Source organism: Labeo rohita, chromosome 25 (genome assembly GCF_022985175.1).
Source record: "Labeo rohita strain BAU-BD-2019 chromosome 25, IGBB_LRoh.1.0, whole genome shotgun sequence".
Classification (NCBI taxonomy): domain Eukaryota; kingdom Metazoa; phylum Chordata; class Actinopteri; order Cypriniformes; family Cyprinidae; genus Labeo; species Labeo rohita.
This window is the reverse complement of record NC_066893.1, coordinates 4,452,443-4,470,188: the sequence shown is the minus strand read 5'-3', so window position 1 is coordinate 4,470,188 and position 17,746 is coordinate 4,452,443. Positions and strand designations below refer to the sequence as shown.

The following is a 17,746-nucleotide window of genomic DNA, read 5'->3' as shown; positions in this document are numbered from 1 at the left end:
GAACTACAGACCCAGTGTTTACAAAGTGAACGCGCAAAGACTAAGAAAGTGCAAGTAAATCAAATGCTGTTTACAAACAAAAAGGTACAACGATGTCGGACGATTCTGAAGTTGTAGGAGAAAATAAGATGGAGTTTTTTTGCCATACTCTAACTTTTTGAGCCGGAGTACACAGACGATGAACTTAGACGCGATTCGTAGTAGTGATAGGAAGTTCAGATTGTTTTACCGACTCTGACCTTTGAGTCTCGTTTAGCAAAATTAACAAATCTTTTTTCGAGTCGTTTCTTTATTTCGTTCATTTTAGCAAAATATAATTAAAATGTTACGTGTTACTTCCCTAACACATCTACTGCTTACACAAACGTTGATCACACTACAAACAAGACAAAAATATAATGCTATAAGAAACAGAAAAATTAATTAATTGTTTATCTGGGTCTTTAGTCTATGATTAGCTCACCTGACCTCTTATCTGACAAGTTTTCGGGTTTGAGTCTTTCGTTCATCACGTGACAGCCCCATAAGATGAACGAACGACTCGAAAAACCCGAAGACTCGAAACAGGTGAACTAATTCCAGTACAGAACCTAATATGATGTTGCGCATGCACGACTGAATGAATCACTTCCCGAGACAACTTGTTTTTGGCGAGTCACATTAAAGATTTGTTCAAAATGAACAAATTGTTCAAGAAAGACCCATCACTAATTCGTAGCATCGTGAATGCGCATCCTAGAGCTCGTGCTATACATGCTTTTGTGGTTAAAAAGTATACAATTTGTTATTTTTCTGAAAAAATGACAGATCGCTTCGCTAGATAAGACCCTTCTTCTTCAGATGGGATCATTTAGAGCCCTTTGAAGCTGCATTTAAACTATATTTTGGAAGTTCTGTGCACCAATCAAATCCATTATATGAAGAAAAATCTTGAAATGCTTTCCTCAAAAACCATAATTTCTTTTCGACTGAAGACAGAAAGACATGAACATCTTGCATGACAAGGAGGTGAGTAAATTATTTGTAAATTGTTGTTCTGGAAGTGGACTCCTTTAATGAATTAATGTTTGACAAATCAGCTGAGTGAATGATTCAATTAAATCACTTGTCGCCACCTAATGGCGTAATCTGACATAGTCACTGAAAAAAAAGTAATAATACCCATGACACTGTGTTATATAGTGTACAGTGATATTCATATTCACATACCATGGTCAGAATGGTGAAAAGTATAATATTAGGCAAACATGATACCAAGTGATGTAAATCAAAAACTCATGCAGTGCTTCAAAAGCCAAGAAAATATAAACAAGTGAGTGATGAGGTAAACAGAAATCATTTATATGAAGATTTGTTAATGCCAAAAAACGCTAAGTGAATTATCATGGTGTTTACATGAAGGATGACTCGTGGCCCCATTAGCAGCTCTCAAACTGCTGTGACTAACAGGCTGCTTCACACTTTCATCATTAAGCGTGTTTTAGCACCAGCAGAATCACTTTCTTACAAAACCTTTTAAGATCAAACACATTTACACTTGCATTTCTGCCAAACTTTTAGGCTATGTACACCAAACTTGTTTTTGCTCTGTACTCTCACATTTTTGGATTGCAAATCTAGGCATATTTCATCTTTGTTAAATAATTATTTATTAATAATATCTTTACAGATATTATTAATAATACACCACACTATACATTAACACAAAAAGCAGAGCAATATATAATCAAAATACATATACTTACAAATATTTCTTATTTTCATAGACGTCGTGCAACTTTAATACATGTGGATGTTCTATTAGCTTCAAGATGGCGATCTCTCGCTCCACCTGTGGAGAAATAAGAGAAAAAAGACATTTATCTTTTATGAATGAATACTGACAAAACTCATAATGGTGCAAACCACCTATTTAAGACTAGTTAGAGAGTTAGTTGTAAGATCAAGCTGCATACTTCTGATCACTAAAAGCATCAACTTCATTCAAATTCATTTGTTCAGGAATTGGACTTATACTGGCCATGTTATACGTTTTTGATTTACTAAAAAGAACAGAATCATTAAAGTAATTCAATTAGGAATCTGACTATACGGGTCGTGTTCAGTTTTGAGGGTAACACATTACAAGTAACGCAAATTATGTAATCAGATTACTTTTTTTCAAGTAATAGTAATGCATCAAAGAATTTATATTGTAGATACATTATTATTTGTTATGTGTTGAATTTAAGTTTGTAAAAAGACGCTCTGCAGCGTCTAAAGAATTTTGCATGCTCAAAGTCTAGTTTGACCACAGCTTTACTTTCCATAAAAAGTAACGTAATTTAGGTAAACTTTTTTAGGGAGTAATGCAATACAATAAGGCAGCTGCTATTTGTAGTAAGTGTAAATAGACTATTTACACTAATTGCAAAAAGCAATAGATGCTATTTACATTAAGTGAAAATAGCATATTTTCTTGCCGATAGATGCTATTTCCACTAAGTGCAAATAGCGCTGGATTATATTTTTACTAAGTGAAAATAGCATTTTTTTTTAGCAAAACGCTATTTACACTAAGTGCAAATAGCTATAGATTCAATGTACACTATGTAATTTTTACTACTAATACAACTTATTGCAAATAGTGGCAATTATCTGCACCTCAGTATTGTAGTACATACAAAACAGTATAAAATATTAATGTATTGAGTGTAAACTAATCAACTACATCAACAACATTTGAATTAACTATCAACTTAATTCAAATTATTAAATGGATGCCACCTTAATGGGACAATAAAACCCTAACCCTACCTGATACTTTATTTTCAACTTTTTGATTATTTCTTTCATTTTTATTGAAAAGAAATGCCTTTCTGATGTGAAATGAGATTTGAAAAAGGAGGGAAAAAAGTTCAGTAAAAGGCGGATTCGAACTCGGGTCAATCGCGTCAAAACTACCACGGAACACGCTTTACCATCTATGCTACTAGAACAGATGTTTGTCACTGGTCTTTCATAGTGTTGACTATGCCAATCACATGTTGGTGGGTGGAGTTAGTGTCAGTAGCCTCTGCCAACAAGGCAGGCTATTTGCACTTAGTGTAAACAGATACTCCGATATTATAATTCTGTATTTTTAAAAGTAACTTTCCCTAACACTGGTCATGTTGTATGTTTGTTATTTACTAGAAAGAATCGACTCATTAGATTCATTCATTTGGGAATTGGATTGTACTGGTTGTTTTATGTTTTTGATTCACTAAAATTAACTGGCTCCCAAGAGTCATTTATTTGGAAATCAAAAAATTAATATCTAAAAAGATTCAACTCAGAGTCAGTCGTTCAGGAATCAAACTGTCCTGGTCACATTGTACGTTTTCAATTCACTAAAAAGTACTGCCTCATTACAGTCATTCATTCGTGAATCACACTGTACCGGTCACGTTTTATGTTTTTGATTCACTAAAAAGAAATAAATTAATTAGAGTCATTCATTCAGGAATCAAACTGTACTAGTCGCATTGCATGTTACTGATCATAATTTATGTTTCTGCTTTATTAAAGCAAATTGACTCCTTGGAGTCATGCATAAGGAATCAGATTGTAATGGCTGTGTTTTGTATTTTTAATATAGCTTAAAAAAAAGTTCACAAGATTCATTCTTTCAGGAATGGCTAACTACTAGTTGTGCTGTGTCTTTTTAAACTTAAAAAGAAAAAAATTGACCAACTAATGTGTTGCAATAGAACTACACAGATCAAAAAGAAGCGGATAACGAGAACCATTTAACCCTATGGTAAACAGACATCATTTCTGTGATTTAGACCGAATGACCTTGAATATGTCACTGCAAATGCAATCTGTGAACTGATACAGCAGTATTTGGGACCTGAGAGCAGCCAAATCACAACTTATCCTCCATCAGGCTGCTGAACTATGAGAAGTTTCATAAATGTAAAATGAAATATGATGACAGATCAGCAAAAAAATAAAACTCTCAAGTTCAGATGCCCATGTCAAGTACAGCAAACCTTTGCAGAATTCTTCAGGAATAGTCCATAGTGCAGCTTTGATACATAAGCATCCTTGTCAGTCTATTGAGCAGACTATGCTTCTATAATTTGACTCCCACATGCACAAGATAAACATATTTTCCCTTTGAATCAAGCTTAAGACGACTTACAATGCTAGTCTACATGAAAGATCTCTCTGACCTGACAGGGAACCAAAGGAAATCTTAAAATCGCAAGCACTTCGCAAAGAACTGAGCTCATAAGTCACAGACCGAACCCAAGATTGTGCCAGTTGTAAGCAAGACAATCGTGTTTGATTTGCATCAATGTCTTCTAGAATATTCCTAGCATGCACACCTGCCACTGCAGATCAGAGTGGAGGATGGGGATGTAGACGATATTTCCCGAACCCACCTGACCCTAATGTTCCACAGCAGCACTTTGATCTGGCCTCTCAAAACCTCCTGAATTACTTACGCTCTTCCAGGCACACTACACTACAGTACAGACCCCTCATGTGACTCGAGTCAGCGGTCCCCAATGCTTTGAACTTAGTGGAGTCAGCCTTCAAGCTTCAGTTGTAACTCTGCAGCTTGACTTTGACCCCGTTTGCCACTGACCTTTCAAAACGCAGCCAATGACATACAGAAAGTTAGCATGATGTATCACATGACACGACGACACAAAGTCATTCAGAGAAAAACATTCCAAATTTCCCCCTAAACATAATAAAAATTTCCACCACATCTCAGTTGATGCATTGTGTTTGAAAACATCCTTTTTCTGGAATAAAAGAACCATCTTCTTGATCTTGCTATGGTTAAATTAATTGCTATTTTGCCTAATTTAATTTTATGTATCCTAAATACATAAAATGAAATCATAATTTCACTTTTTGCATAATTTGACACAATTAGACAGTCCAAACTTGACTGGAAATGACACATAATAAAAATATTCTGCTCAAAATTACGCTACTCTTTGGGTTGTTAAGACCAAGAATAAATTAAATCTACAATAAAATCAAATAAACAGCAAGTACCATTTAAAAAGTAGCAAACATAGATCATAAAAAATCATGGAAAAAAGTTACCAAGAGTTAAACGTGAACATCATATAACAAAAGAAAAAGCTGAAATCTGTTAGCTATATTAAAGTACAACCTGAAGTTAAAGAAACCCAATTTTGCGGCCCACGCCTGGTTTTGTTCCCTACAAGGAGAACAATCACTGCTGTTCCCTTCAGCAAAGCACTTAAACCCAGGCTTCTCCAGAGGGGATTGTCACTGTAATCATCTGTGCCGACAAATTGTGAAAGTCATGGATACACATCCTGCTATATGTGACAAAAACATAAAGATCCTGAGCCATGCTAATCCAATCTGTCCTAACTAGCCTCAGTATTCCGGTAAATATCTGGACTGATTTGGCTTCATGAACTGACATCATCTGCTCAAAGTCCTTCACTTGCTGTTTTAATCAGGCATGCAGATGTGATGACTATTCAGGGAATATACAATCTGGCCAATGGCTGAAGAGCGTGTTGGAACAGCCACGGAAATCCCGGACAAAGCCATCTTGACAAACGTGGCACCAGACCAAGCCTCCCTGAATGGCTGATCCAAAGCCAGTCCGAAGAGCCAAGCAGGGAATTTGGCTGAGTGGAATGTCATTCAACACAAGGATGTGCCACAGGATCTCTGCTGAGCATGAACCACACTCAGGGGCTTTAGGAAAGCCATGGGATGAGAAATCTCTACTGTTGAGGACTACTCGATAAAAGCAAATTAAGTCAGACTATCCGTTAGCATTACAGCACCGTTCATCTCAATGGCAGCGACTCAACAGGCAAATGCCAACTTGAACCTTTGTGTGCTGGCATATTTGAGAAATTCTGGACACATTTTTCAAGCAAATCACATAAGCTGTAAAAAGCCATAACCATTAGATGAAAAATAATAAAATTTTCATTACACTCTGAATACATATTCATGAGTGAACATCATGATTTCATATACATTTAAATATTGTTAATTAGTTATTCAGGTTTTTGGGGAGTCGCACCACATGACATTTCATAACCTAAACTAAAATTGCCTTGTCATAAAAAGGTCAAATTATCTAATATTTTAATAGACCCAGACACACAGTATACAAGGTCTTTTATTTTGTATTATTTTTTCATGTTCTTTATTTCTGCATGTTGGTTGCAGCATATGACTTTAGTCATTTACTACAAAACTCAAATGGCTGACGTTCTGTTGTTGATCCAAAACAAATCTCAAGATTTTTGCCCAAACTGGTCAGAAGGTATAAGCACATATAAGGTATTAACATCAATTTTTTTATATCTTTTGACCAGTAGGTAGAGCTGTGCCAAAACTATTAATGTGCCCTCACGTCGTGTTTGTTTTAACATATACCAAGTTTGGTTAGAATTCATTAAAGTGTTGCGGAGATATAACGTCATATCCATTTTTGTGTGAATTTCGTCAAATTCATTAACACGGTTTACTAAAACGGTTTGGTAACTTTTGGCCAGCATTGTCTGAAGATGATCTGGGACAATTTTGGTGAAAAGTCAGACAAAACATCTAGGACAAGTTTGAAAAAGTACATTTTTCACCAAAAAATTCAAAATATGTTCAACTCAGCATGAGCCAAGTCTAATTAATGTGTTTTACAAAAAAAAGATTAGGTATATCAAAAAGCTTTTGATAACTTTTGGTCAGCATTGTCTGAAAATGATTTAAAATACATTTAACTTGGCATGAGCCAGGGAATCAAAGGGAAAAAGAATTTTGCTTTTAGACCTTCAGTTCAAGAGTACAAATTTGGCCTGTTGGTCATGCTACAGAGTTTAAGATAGAGACTCTAAATTTGCTATGGTTAATATTGAGACTGTCTTCAGTCTGTGTGCCAAGTTGCATAACTTTCCTGCAAGTGGTTGTAAGGGCTGCTATAGACTCCAAGAGCAGAAGAAGAAGAGGAGCAATAAGAAAACTAATAGATACAATAGGTTCTTAGGCACCTTTGGTGTTTGGCCCCTAATAAGCAATAAAAGCAGTTTTGTTCATTTAATTCAGTTCTAAAACGGCAATAAAATATAATGTCAATTGCAACATCATTCATCTCAAAGGCAGCAGCTCAATAGGCAAATGCCAACTTTGAAATATACTGTTGACGACTACTCGATAAAAGCAAATTAAGTCAGACTATCCGTTAGCATTATAGCACCGTTCATATCAATGGCAGCGGCTCAACAGGCAAATGCCAAACTGAAAGTTTGTGTGCTGGCATATTTGAGAAATTCTGGACACATTTTTCAAGCAAATCACATAAGCTGTAAAAAAGCTGTAACCATCAGGTGAACAATAACAACATTTTCATTACACTCTGAATACATGAGTGAACATCATGATTAAATATATATATTTAAATATCGCAATTTGATTCATCTGGTTTTTGGGGAGTTGCACCGCATGACATTTCACAACCTAAACTAAACTAAAATGGCCTTGTCATAAAAAGGTCAAATTATCTAACATTTTAATAGACTCATTGACCCAGACACACAATATACAAGGTCATTTATTTTGTATTATTTTTTCATGTTCTTTATTTCTGCACGTTGGTTGCACCATATGACTTTAGTCATTTACTACAACACTCAAATGGCTGACGTTCTGTTGTTGATTCGAAACAAATCTCAAGATTTTTGCCCAAACTGGTCAGAAGATATAAGCAGAAACATCTATTTTTTGTATCTTTTGACCAGTAGGTGGCGCTGTGCCAAAACTATTAATGTGCCCTCACGTCATGCTTGTTTTAACACGTACCAAGTTTGGTTAGAATTCATTCAAGTGTTGCGGAGATATAGCCTCATATCGATTTTTGTGTGAATTTCGTCAAATTCGTTAACACGCTTTACGAAAACGGTTTGGTATATCAAAATGCTTTTGATAAATTTTGGCCAGCATTGTCTGAAGATGATCTGAGACAATTTTGGTGAAAAATCAGACAAAACATCTAGGACAAGTTTGAAAAAGTACATTTTTCACCCAAAAATTCAAAATGCGTTCAACTCAGCATGAGCCAAGTCTAATTAATGTGTTTTACAAAAAAAGATTAGGTATATCAAAAAGCTTTTGATAACTTTTGGTCAGCATTGTCTGAAAATGATTTCAAATACATTTGACTTGGCATGAGCCAAGTAATCAGAGGGAAAGATAATTTTGCTTTTAGACTTTCAGTTCAAAAGTTGTCAGCCGAGTACAAATTTGGCCTATTGGTCATGCTACAGAGTTTAAGATAGAGACTGTAAATTTGCTATGGTTAATATTTAATATTGAGACTGTCCTCTATCTGTGTGCCAAGTTGCATAACTTTCCTGCAAGTGGTTGTAAGGGCTGCTATAGACTCCAAGAGCAGAAGAAGAAGAGGAGCAATAAGAAAACTAATAGATACAATAGGTTCCTAGGCACCTTTGGTGCTTGGCCCCTAATAAGCAATAAAAGCAGTTTTGTTCATTTAATTCAGTTCTAAAACGGCAATAAAATATAATGTCAATTGCAATGCCATTCATCTCAAAGGCAGCAGCTCAATAGGCAAATGCCAACTTGAAAGTCTGTGTGCATTCTGTGCACATTTTTTAAGCAAATCTCATCAGCTGTAGAAAAAAAAAAAAAAAAAAAAAAAAAAAAAACGTAACCATTAGGTGAACAATAATAAAATATTTTCATTACACTCTGAATACATGAGTAAACATCATGATTTTATATATATTTAAATATCACAAATTGATTCATCTGTTTTTTGGGGAGTTGCACTGCATGACATTTCACAACTTAACTAAACTTGCCTTGTCATAAAAAGGTTAAATGATCAAATATTTTAATAGACTTATTGACCAAGACTCACAATATATGATGTAATTTGCAATTTTTTGTATTATTTTTTTATGTTCTTTATTTTTACACATTGGTTGCACCACATGACTTGTGGTGTTTACTACAAAACTCAAAATGACCGACACCCAAAAAGGCCATCATAGGAAAATTAGGTATCGTTTGATTCGGTATGCCATTCTGAGACCAGCATTTTTGGCCAAACTGGTAAGAAGTTATAAGCAGAAATGTCCATTTTTTGTAATCTTTTAACCAGTCCATTTTTGCACAAATTTCGCCAAATTCATTAAAGCTTTACAAAAATGGTTTGGTATATCAAAACACCTTTGATAACTTTTGGTCACCATTGTCTGAAGATGATCTGAGCCAATTTTGGTAAAAAAAAATAATTAAATAATTAAATAAATAAATAAATAACAAAAATCAGAAAATGTCTAGGACCAGTTTGAAAAAGTATTTTTTTTGCAAAATTCAAAATACAGCCAAGTCAAATTCGTTAATGCGTTTTAAAAAAAAATGGTTAGGTATATCAGAGCCCTTTTGATAACTTTTTGCCAGCATTGTCTGAAGATGATCTGAGCCAATTTTGGTGAAAAATCAGATGAAATGTCTAGAATGAGTTCGAAAAAGTAAATGTTTTGCAAAATTCAAAATCAAAATTCGACTTTGCTTTTAGTCCTAACAGTTCAAAAGTTATTAACAGAAATATGAGTGCAAATTTGGCCTGTTGGTGGCGCTAGAGAGTTTGAGATAGAGACTTTAAATTTTCTGTGGTTATTATTGAGACTGTCCTCTATCTGTGTGCCAAATTTGATCAATTTCCTGCAAGCAGTTCTAAGGGTTGCCATAGACTTTGAGAGCAGAAGAAGAAAAAGAAAACTAACAGATGCAATAGGTTCCTAAACACATTCAGTGCTTGGACCCTAATAAGCAACAAGACTGTTTTGTTTATTTAATTTTATTCCAAAATTGCAATAAAATGTCAAATTAGGTGTTATTTTCAAGAGTTTCATCATTTTCATCAGGCTCTTTTTTATTCTTCATTATTATATCAGAACAATTCAGCATAACCTTTTCAACTATGTTTCAAAAAAAACAAAAACCTGAAATTACAATCATAGAACAGTTGTGTTCAAGACACTGTATGTAGGAATAAAAAAATGAAGTGACCCAGATGCCCTAAATCTGTCGTTTCAAAGTACTAAGGTCTGAATTACGAAATGATTAGTGCTAATTACACTGTGAATACATTTTAAACGTTGAGGCTGAAAGTGGTACCATCTAGATTGCAAATATCGATTTTAACCACTCATTATCTGTGATAAGACCTTGTAGTATCTCTTCTAGATCTGTGAAACTCGGAAACTCCGCCGCAGCAGCGTGAATTTATTCCTCGTGATTAAAGCCTTGCTGCAAATGAGCCTGACTCTCTCCTCCGTCCATTAACATCATGTCCACCCTACGCTCGCCAACTTCTCATTGCTCCATCTTACCATATTGACCCATTCCCTCAAAATGTCAGTTTGCCGGCACCTGTGCACCTACTTCTATGAATAGCCGAGCGTTAATTAACTCTACACATCTGTGTGCATGCAGCCATCCAATTTCCATATAACTTCATTAGTGAGTTATTACACCGGGTCTGGCCTAGACTCCACGCCACTTTGAGTCAACGTGGGCCGGCGGAGATTCGGGTTCAGGTTGCAGGGTTCTTGATTTGTGGGGGTGAGTTGAAAGGAAGGCAATCAACCGAGCCAAATCGTTAAAACGAAGGCAGATCATTAGATTCGAGCGAGAACACCTCTGCGAGTCGACGGGTTCGCCAAGCTGTTGCGGGTCACCGGGTTTCGAAGTCCGATAATTAGCGATAATGTAAGTGCCGTGCTGTAATAAAGACCACAGTGAACCTCATTTTCAAAAACGACCCTGAAAAGTTTCTTTCGACAGTCCGTCGCACAAAGTCAAGGTCGAGTAAGTGCGCGAGACTGACGCTAATCCAAATTGGTTATTTGACTGGGAAATAATTCGTCTTGTAGATTCTCCCACACTCATTATTGAGTCGGTAACTCAAAACGTACAGGAATCATTCGTGCAAATTCGCTGATCGTTATTGGTCTGTGGAGAGCAGTCATGGAGGTCATCTCCGCTCGCGCCAAGAGAGCTAATGATTGAATATTACTGTAGCTTTTTTCATGCTAGCTTACTTTTTCATCTTTTTTATGGAAACAAGTTGGAGTTTGAGAATAGCGTGGCTTAGCAATGATGCATTTTAAAGCTTAAACACACAGCAGTTCTTTAAGGGGTTCAGTATAATTCATTATGCACAATCATAGTGTAATTTCAAGGTACAGATGGTGTGTCGAAAAGGGGTAATAAAACATCCCATGGAAAGGGGGTCTGGAAATGCGATGGTTTAGATAAATTAACCATGGCGGAGTGCTAAACCAACAGCTGTTTCAATCCAAGTGTGCTTTAGAGCCAGTTGGTTGAAATTTTCACACAGGAGGCTTCATTAGGTAAACAGCTAGAGTGGTTTGTAAACTGCTATCTTGGCCGTATTCTAGCACAGGCATACATGGCGTGATTATAGCGAACATTCTGTGCAATTCTGCAACTGAATGTGTTTAATTGTAATTAGAATTGGTTATTATCCTGACATTCAACAAATAAGTTGATACTGAACAGCCCTGAAGCTAACTTTAACATTAGCAAAGTAAATAAACATTGACAGTAACAAGATTTTTACAATTTCTGAAAATGTGCTTGGTCCTAATATGGAAGCCTGTTTCCTCCACTGAATAAACAAACAAATAAATAAATAAATGATATTGTGACTTCATCTCACAATGCTGACTTTTACGTGATACAGAATTGAAATTCTGACAGAATTGTGAGATATAAATGAGTTCTAAAATCAAAATTATGAGATATAAACTCGCAGGTGTAAGAAAGTCAGAATTGCAAGATTTTTCAGTATTGCATGATATAAACTCAATTATGAGAAATTCTGTGATATAAACTCATAAATGTGAGTAATAAAGTCAGAATTGCGACATATAAAGAATTGCATAATATAAAGTCAATTATGAGAAATAAAGTCAGAATTGTGTGGGTTTTTTCACTTTTTCTTCCCACAATTGCAAGTTTATATCTCAAACATAGCAAATGATAAAAGACTGATATGTTCTTAGAATTGTTCAGACTTTTTTGTTAATTGCAATTTAACAAAAATTGCAATTTTATATCATGCAATTCTGAAAAAAGATCAGAATTTTTTTCAGAATTACAATTCTGACTTTTTCAGAATTATGAGATATAAACTTGCAATTGTGAGTAATAAAGAGAATTGCAAGATATAAAGTCACAATTCTGACTTTTTCTCAGAGTATTTCTCGCAAATGCAAATTTGTATTACGCAATTGTAAGTTTATGTCTCGCAATTCTCACTTTATAACTTGCAATTTCACAATAAACTCGCAACTGCAAATGATAAAAAGACTGATATGTTCTAAGAATTGTGAGTTTATATCTCACAATTTTGACTTTATAACTTGCAATTACAAATTTATCTTACAATTCAGAGAAAAAGTCAGAATTGTGAGTTTATAACTGTGAATTTAGAATTGAGTTTATAACTCACAATTCTGACTATAACTTGCAATTACGAGTTTATATCTCACAATTCTGACTGTTTCTCAGAATTGCAACTATTTCTCAGAACTGTGAGTTTATATCTCATAATTCTTACTTTATAACTTGCAATTTTATATCATGCAATTCTGAAAAATAAGATAAACTTGCAATTCCGACTTTTTTCTCAAAATTATGTGATATAAACTCGCAGATGTGAGTAAGAAAGTCAGAATTGCAAGATATAGTCACAATTCTGAATTTTTCTAAGAATTGCATGATATAAACTCAGTTACGACAAATAAAGCCAGAATTGCGAGTTTTCTTGCAATTTTGACTTTTTCTTGCAAATGCTAATTTGTATCTAGCAATTCTGCCTTTTTAATTGTGAGTTTGTGCCACACAATTCTGAGACAAAAATCTGAATTTTGATTTTGAATTTCAAGGAGAAAAAAAAAAGTCAGAATTGTGAGATAAAAATTCACAATTACCTTCCATATCCTAATGCCACAAATTCCAGTGTTGTGAGAGTTTTTCAGATAGTTATGAGTGGATTTTAGTGAATTTCTATGATTTACCACCACTGTTTACAGTGGAAGTATTATAAGGCCAGTGTTTGCTTTTCAACATTGCTAGAAGAAATAACAAAAAATAAGTGGAAACTACGCTTTTAGTCATAAAAGGAAGGTATCCTAATTATCTTAATGAGGTAAAATTCTACTGCTGTACAAACTACACAAGGCACAGAAGGAACAAACCAGTGATTGTGATCCAACAAATTAAATGTTGAATAATACGATGGTTTGACATTACACTGAGGAAAAATGTTGTGTTTCAATTGACATGTGACCTCAGAGTTTGCCACAACCATTTTTTCATGGTGCATTGGATGCTAGCTTTGTTATTTTACTTTAGACCCAAATCCTTCTAATTTATTCACACTGAACAATTAAGCCAGTACTTATGCAATAATAATCAGCTTCAACGATGGCTAATTTTTCTTGCTCAAAGGCATTCCCATGGATACGGTTTCTAATGCTGCAGCTTTGCTCCTACTTTAGTTAATTAGGGTAATTACTTAGCTAGCAAGGTAAATTAATTGTTTCGAGTTAATTCAAAATGCTTTAATTGCATAACAAAAATATGTGGGTTCTCAAGACATAAAGAGTTTCTTGTAAAGACTGTAAAGCGGTAAGTACAAATGATGTTAATTTACTTACCCTAGTGGTTGGGAGCAACTTGAAATGCAATGTTTTACAAAAGCTCCATTTTCAGTTAATGCAACTGAAGTTGAAAACCAGTTTGGTAGGGCAAGAAGACTAGCTTAAAGGCTGGTTTGACAGGAAGAGATGTTTAAAGCTAGAAATTTTCTAAATAAACTTATTTGTGGCTCAAGTTTCCAAATGTATTCTACTAAAAAATTTACAGCCAACCATCAAAATGCTGAAACCATTTCTGAGAAGCTGTACCTTTTCAATCATCTCCTGCAAAACATGGCTGCTAAAATATTAAAGACAAAAACAACTTAGAACCACAAAAAAACTACAGTTAAAAAAACAGCTAAAATCTCAACCATATTAATCAATGGTATTAGACTGGTAGTAAGTACTAACCGCTGCTACGTTGTTAATCTGTTTTAGTTTTGCTAATAGCATTGTGTTGTGCCTCCTATAGCCTGGTTTGATGTTAGTAATGCTTTGACAATCCTGTCATGGAAAAATAAAGATAATCTATGGAAGCCTGTTTTCGCCATTAAATAAAAAAATAAGGTAATTGCAACTTTTTATCTTCTCTCGCAATTACGGGAAAGTGTTTTCTTGTGAGTTATAAAGTTAGAATTGCAGGTTTACATCATGCAGAATTGTGAGATATAAACTCACAATTCTGACTTTTTTCTCGGAATTGTGAGATACAAATTTGCATTTGTGAGAAAAAGTCAGAACTACGAGGTTATATCTTGCAAGTCTGATTTTATAACTCACAATTGACAAAAGTCAGAATTGCAAGATATAAACTCGCAATTGCGAGAAAAAAGGTAAGAAAAAAGGTCTTGTAGTTCAGAATTTATTTCTTACAAATGCAATGATATAAGTAAACGGAGTGGAGTTTATACCTCAAATTCTGACTTTATAACTCACAATTGCCAATTTATATCATGTAATTTTGAGGAAAAAAAATCAAAATTGTAAGATAAAAAGTTGCAATTTTTTATCTTGCATTTTTTTTTTTTTAATTTATTCAGTGGCAGAAACAGGCTTCCATAATAATCAAATGTTTTTCAATTTAAATAAAATCAGTATACACATACTACAAGTTTTTATGATGCAAACATTAGATTAACATTATAAACTTGCAAATGCAAAAAAATAATTGCGAGACACAAACTTGCATTTGCGAGAAAATGTTGCAAGTTATCTTGCAACTCTGACTTTATTTCCCGCAGTTGTGAGTTTACATCAGGCAATTCCAAAAAAATAGTCAGAATATATCTCGGAACTCTGACTTTATAACTCACAATTGCAAGTTTATATCATGCAATTTTGAGAAAAAAGTCAGAATTGCAAGACACAAACTTGCATTTGCGAGAAAGAAGTCAGAATCACAAGTTATCTCGCAATTCAGACTTTATTTCTCGAGATTGTGACTTTATATCACGCAATTCCAAGGAAAAGTCGCAACTGAGATTATATCTTACATTTCTGACTACATAACTCGCAATTGCTGGTTTATGTCATGCAATTCAGAGAAAAACAAATCAGAATTGTAAGATAAAAAGTAGCATTTCTTTTTTATTCAGTGGCAGAAACAGGCTTCCATAATAATCAAATGTGTTTCAATTTAAATAAAATCAGTATACACATACTACAAGTTTTTATGATGCAAATATTAGCGTTAACAATTTACGCAATTTTGAAAAACAAACAAACAAAAAAAACAGTTATACAGTCATGCAATTGTGCAAAAAGTCAGAATTGTGAAAAAAAGTCAGAATTATGAGATATAATCTCGCAAATGCAAAAAAAAAGGCCATAATTGCGAGACAAACTTGCATTTGTGAGAAAAAGTCAAAATTGCAAGTTCTCGCAATTCTGACTTTATTTCTCAGAGTTGTAAGTTTATATCACGCAATTCCAAAAAAACTGAATTTATATCTCAGAATTCTGACTTTATAACTCACAATTGCTGGTTTATATCACGCATTTTGAGGAAAAAAATCATAATTAAGAGTTTGTATTGCAATTCGGAGAAAAAAATGTCAGAATTGTAAGATAAAAAGTTCCATTTTTTTTTTTCATTCAGTGGCAGAAACAGGCTTCCATAATAATCAAATGTTTCAATTGAAATAAAATCAGTATACACATACTACAAGTTTTTATGATGCAAACATTAGCATTAGCAATTCACGCAATTTTGAGAAAAAAGTCAGAATTGTGAAAAAAAAAAGTCAGAATTGCGAGATGCAAACTCACAAATGCAGAAAAAAGGCCATAATTGTGAGACACAAACTTGCATTTGTGAGAAGATGTCAAAATTGCAAGTCATCTTGCAATTCTGACTTTATTTCTCGCAGTTGTAAGTTTTTATCACGCAGTTCCAAAAAAAAAAGTCAGAAATGAATTTATATCTCAAAATTCTGACTTCATAACTCACAATTGGCAGTTTATATCATGCAATTTTGAGGGAACAAAAAAACAGAATTGAGAGTTTGTAAAGTACGACTGTAAAATTTTGAAATGGAAAAACAAAACTAATTGTTTATTTATTCCACTGAGAATTAATAAAGAAATTTGAAAAAAAGACTCAATATCCAAGAAGCACAAGAGATTGATCAAGACCTTGCAGAACAGAACATGAGAAACTATTTCATCCACCAAACTAGTGAAGATGGACATGCTGTCATGTCAAATGAAATGTTGCTAGCTTCACAATGGAGGACTATCTAGTCTCTCTGCAGCTAAAAGGAAAAAGTGAAGCGATACATGATGAAACAATCAGCAACTACGTTCAGCAACTGAGCCCTGCAGGACCCGTAGTATCATGATGCTGTGCTGCCATTTTTTCCTCTTTTTCCTCTCCTCACTCATTCCCTTCATCATGGAATCCCAGAGCTCTATCACTCACTTTCAAGACCAAGAGCCCTTTACGTACCATGAGATCAGAAAGAGAGCGACAGACTGACAGCCGTGAATCAAAGTTGCATTTGGCCATTTGATCTTAGCCCATTTTATCACTATTCCTGTGATTCTGCTTCAGATTTTGGAAAGTTGCATAGTCCTGGAAAAAAAGGGGAAACATTTGGGCCGGAGCGCATCTATTCCCTAGTCGTGGTGCTGATGGTGCGAGCTATGTTGGTGCCCTGGGCCTTAACCGTATCTCTGTTCCTCATTAACACAACATGTGCTGAGTGTGAATGTTCTTTGCAGTGAGCAGAAGCCATGGCGGTGTGAACACAGCTGTTAGCATTGCACAGCGGTGACAAAGATAACTGGAGAGGAAGTGCAGGGAAGGGAGGGGGATTGGTATATTGAACCACTAAAAGCCTTGTGTTACAAGAGAGTCAGCTGAACCACATTAACCTTAACGGTTCATCTTTATTGTCAAAAATGTAAAATCTAAATAATGGCCAACTGATATATTCTTGGTTCTGCTATTTTCATAACTTTTTATTGTAAGCCATTCTGACACTCAGTTCCCCATCTTATATGTGAAGGTTTATTATTTAAGGCAATTAACAGAAGAATGGCCTCTCTTAATAATTCCATAGCTGTCAATCAAGTGGGTCTCTGGTGAGCCGCAGTAGCAAAAGGAAGTTGTCTCTGAGAGTCTGAGTGCATTCGTCCTTCCACAAAGTGTACTTAGACCCTTTTTTCCTGAGGATCAGATACCGAAGGAAAACGTCCTGAATCCATAAAACCTCACAGACGGGACAAACACAAGGCAAGATGAAGTGCTACCTGCCCAAACAGTTAGTCTCAAGTTCATGCAAATACACACGAGGCCCCTGCATCTTGATTTGCTTCTGTGTGCTGTGCGTCGCCCTTTATTTGTACATCCAGCAGCCGGAAGGCTGTTATGCTTCTCTTGTTTAACTCGCTGCTCAGGGATCAGCTCTGCTGTGTGACATTTGTTGGCATGTTTCAGGAGTACTGAGGGATTCCGATTCGCCGCCTTGTCAGGATAATCTACAGATTCCAGTCCAAGACGGCAGAAT

General features: G+C 34.9%; 1 protein-coding gene across 1 annotated transcript in view; it reads right to left on the bottom strand.

Annotated features, from left to right (window-relative positions):
• Window positions 1-17,746, bottom strand: part of brsk2a (BR serine/threonine kinase 2a) — a 271,593-nt gene that overhangs the window by 77,835 nt on the left and 176,012 nt on the right. The window contains 1 exon segment of the mRNA XM_051100124.1: window positions 1,746-1,831. Within this exon segment, the coding sequence (XP_050956081.1) occupies window positions 1,746-1,831 (86 nt within the window).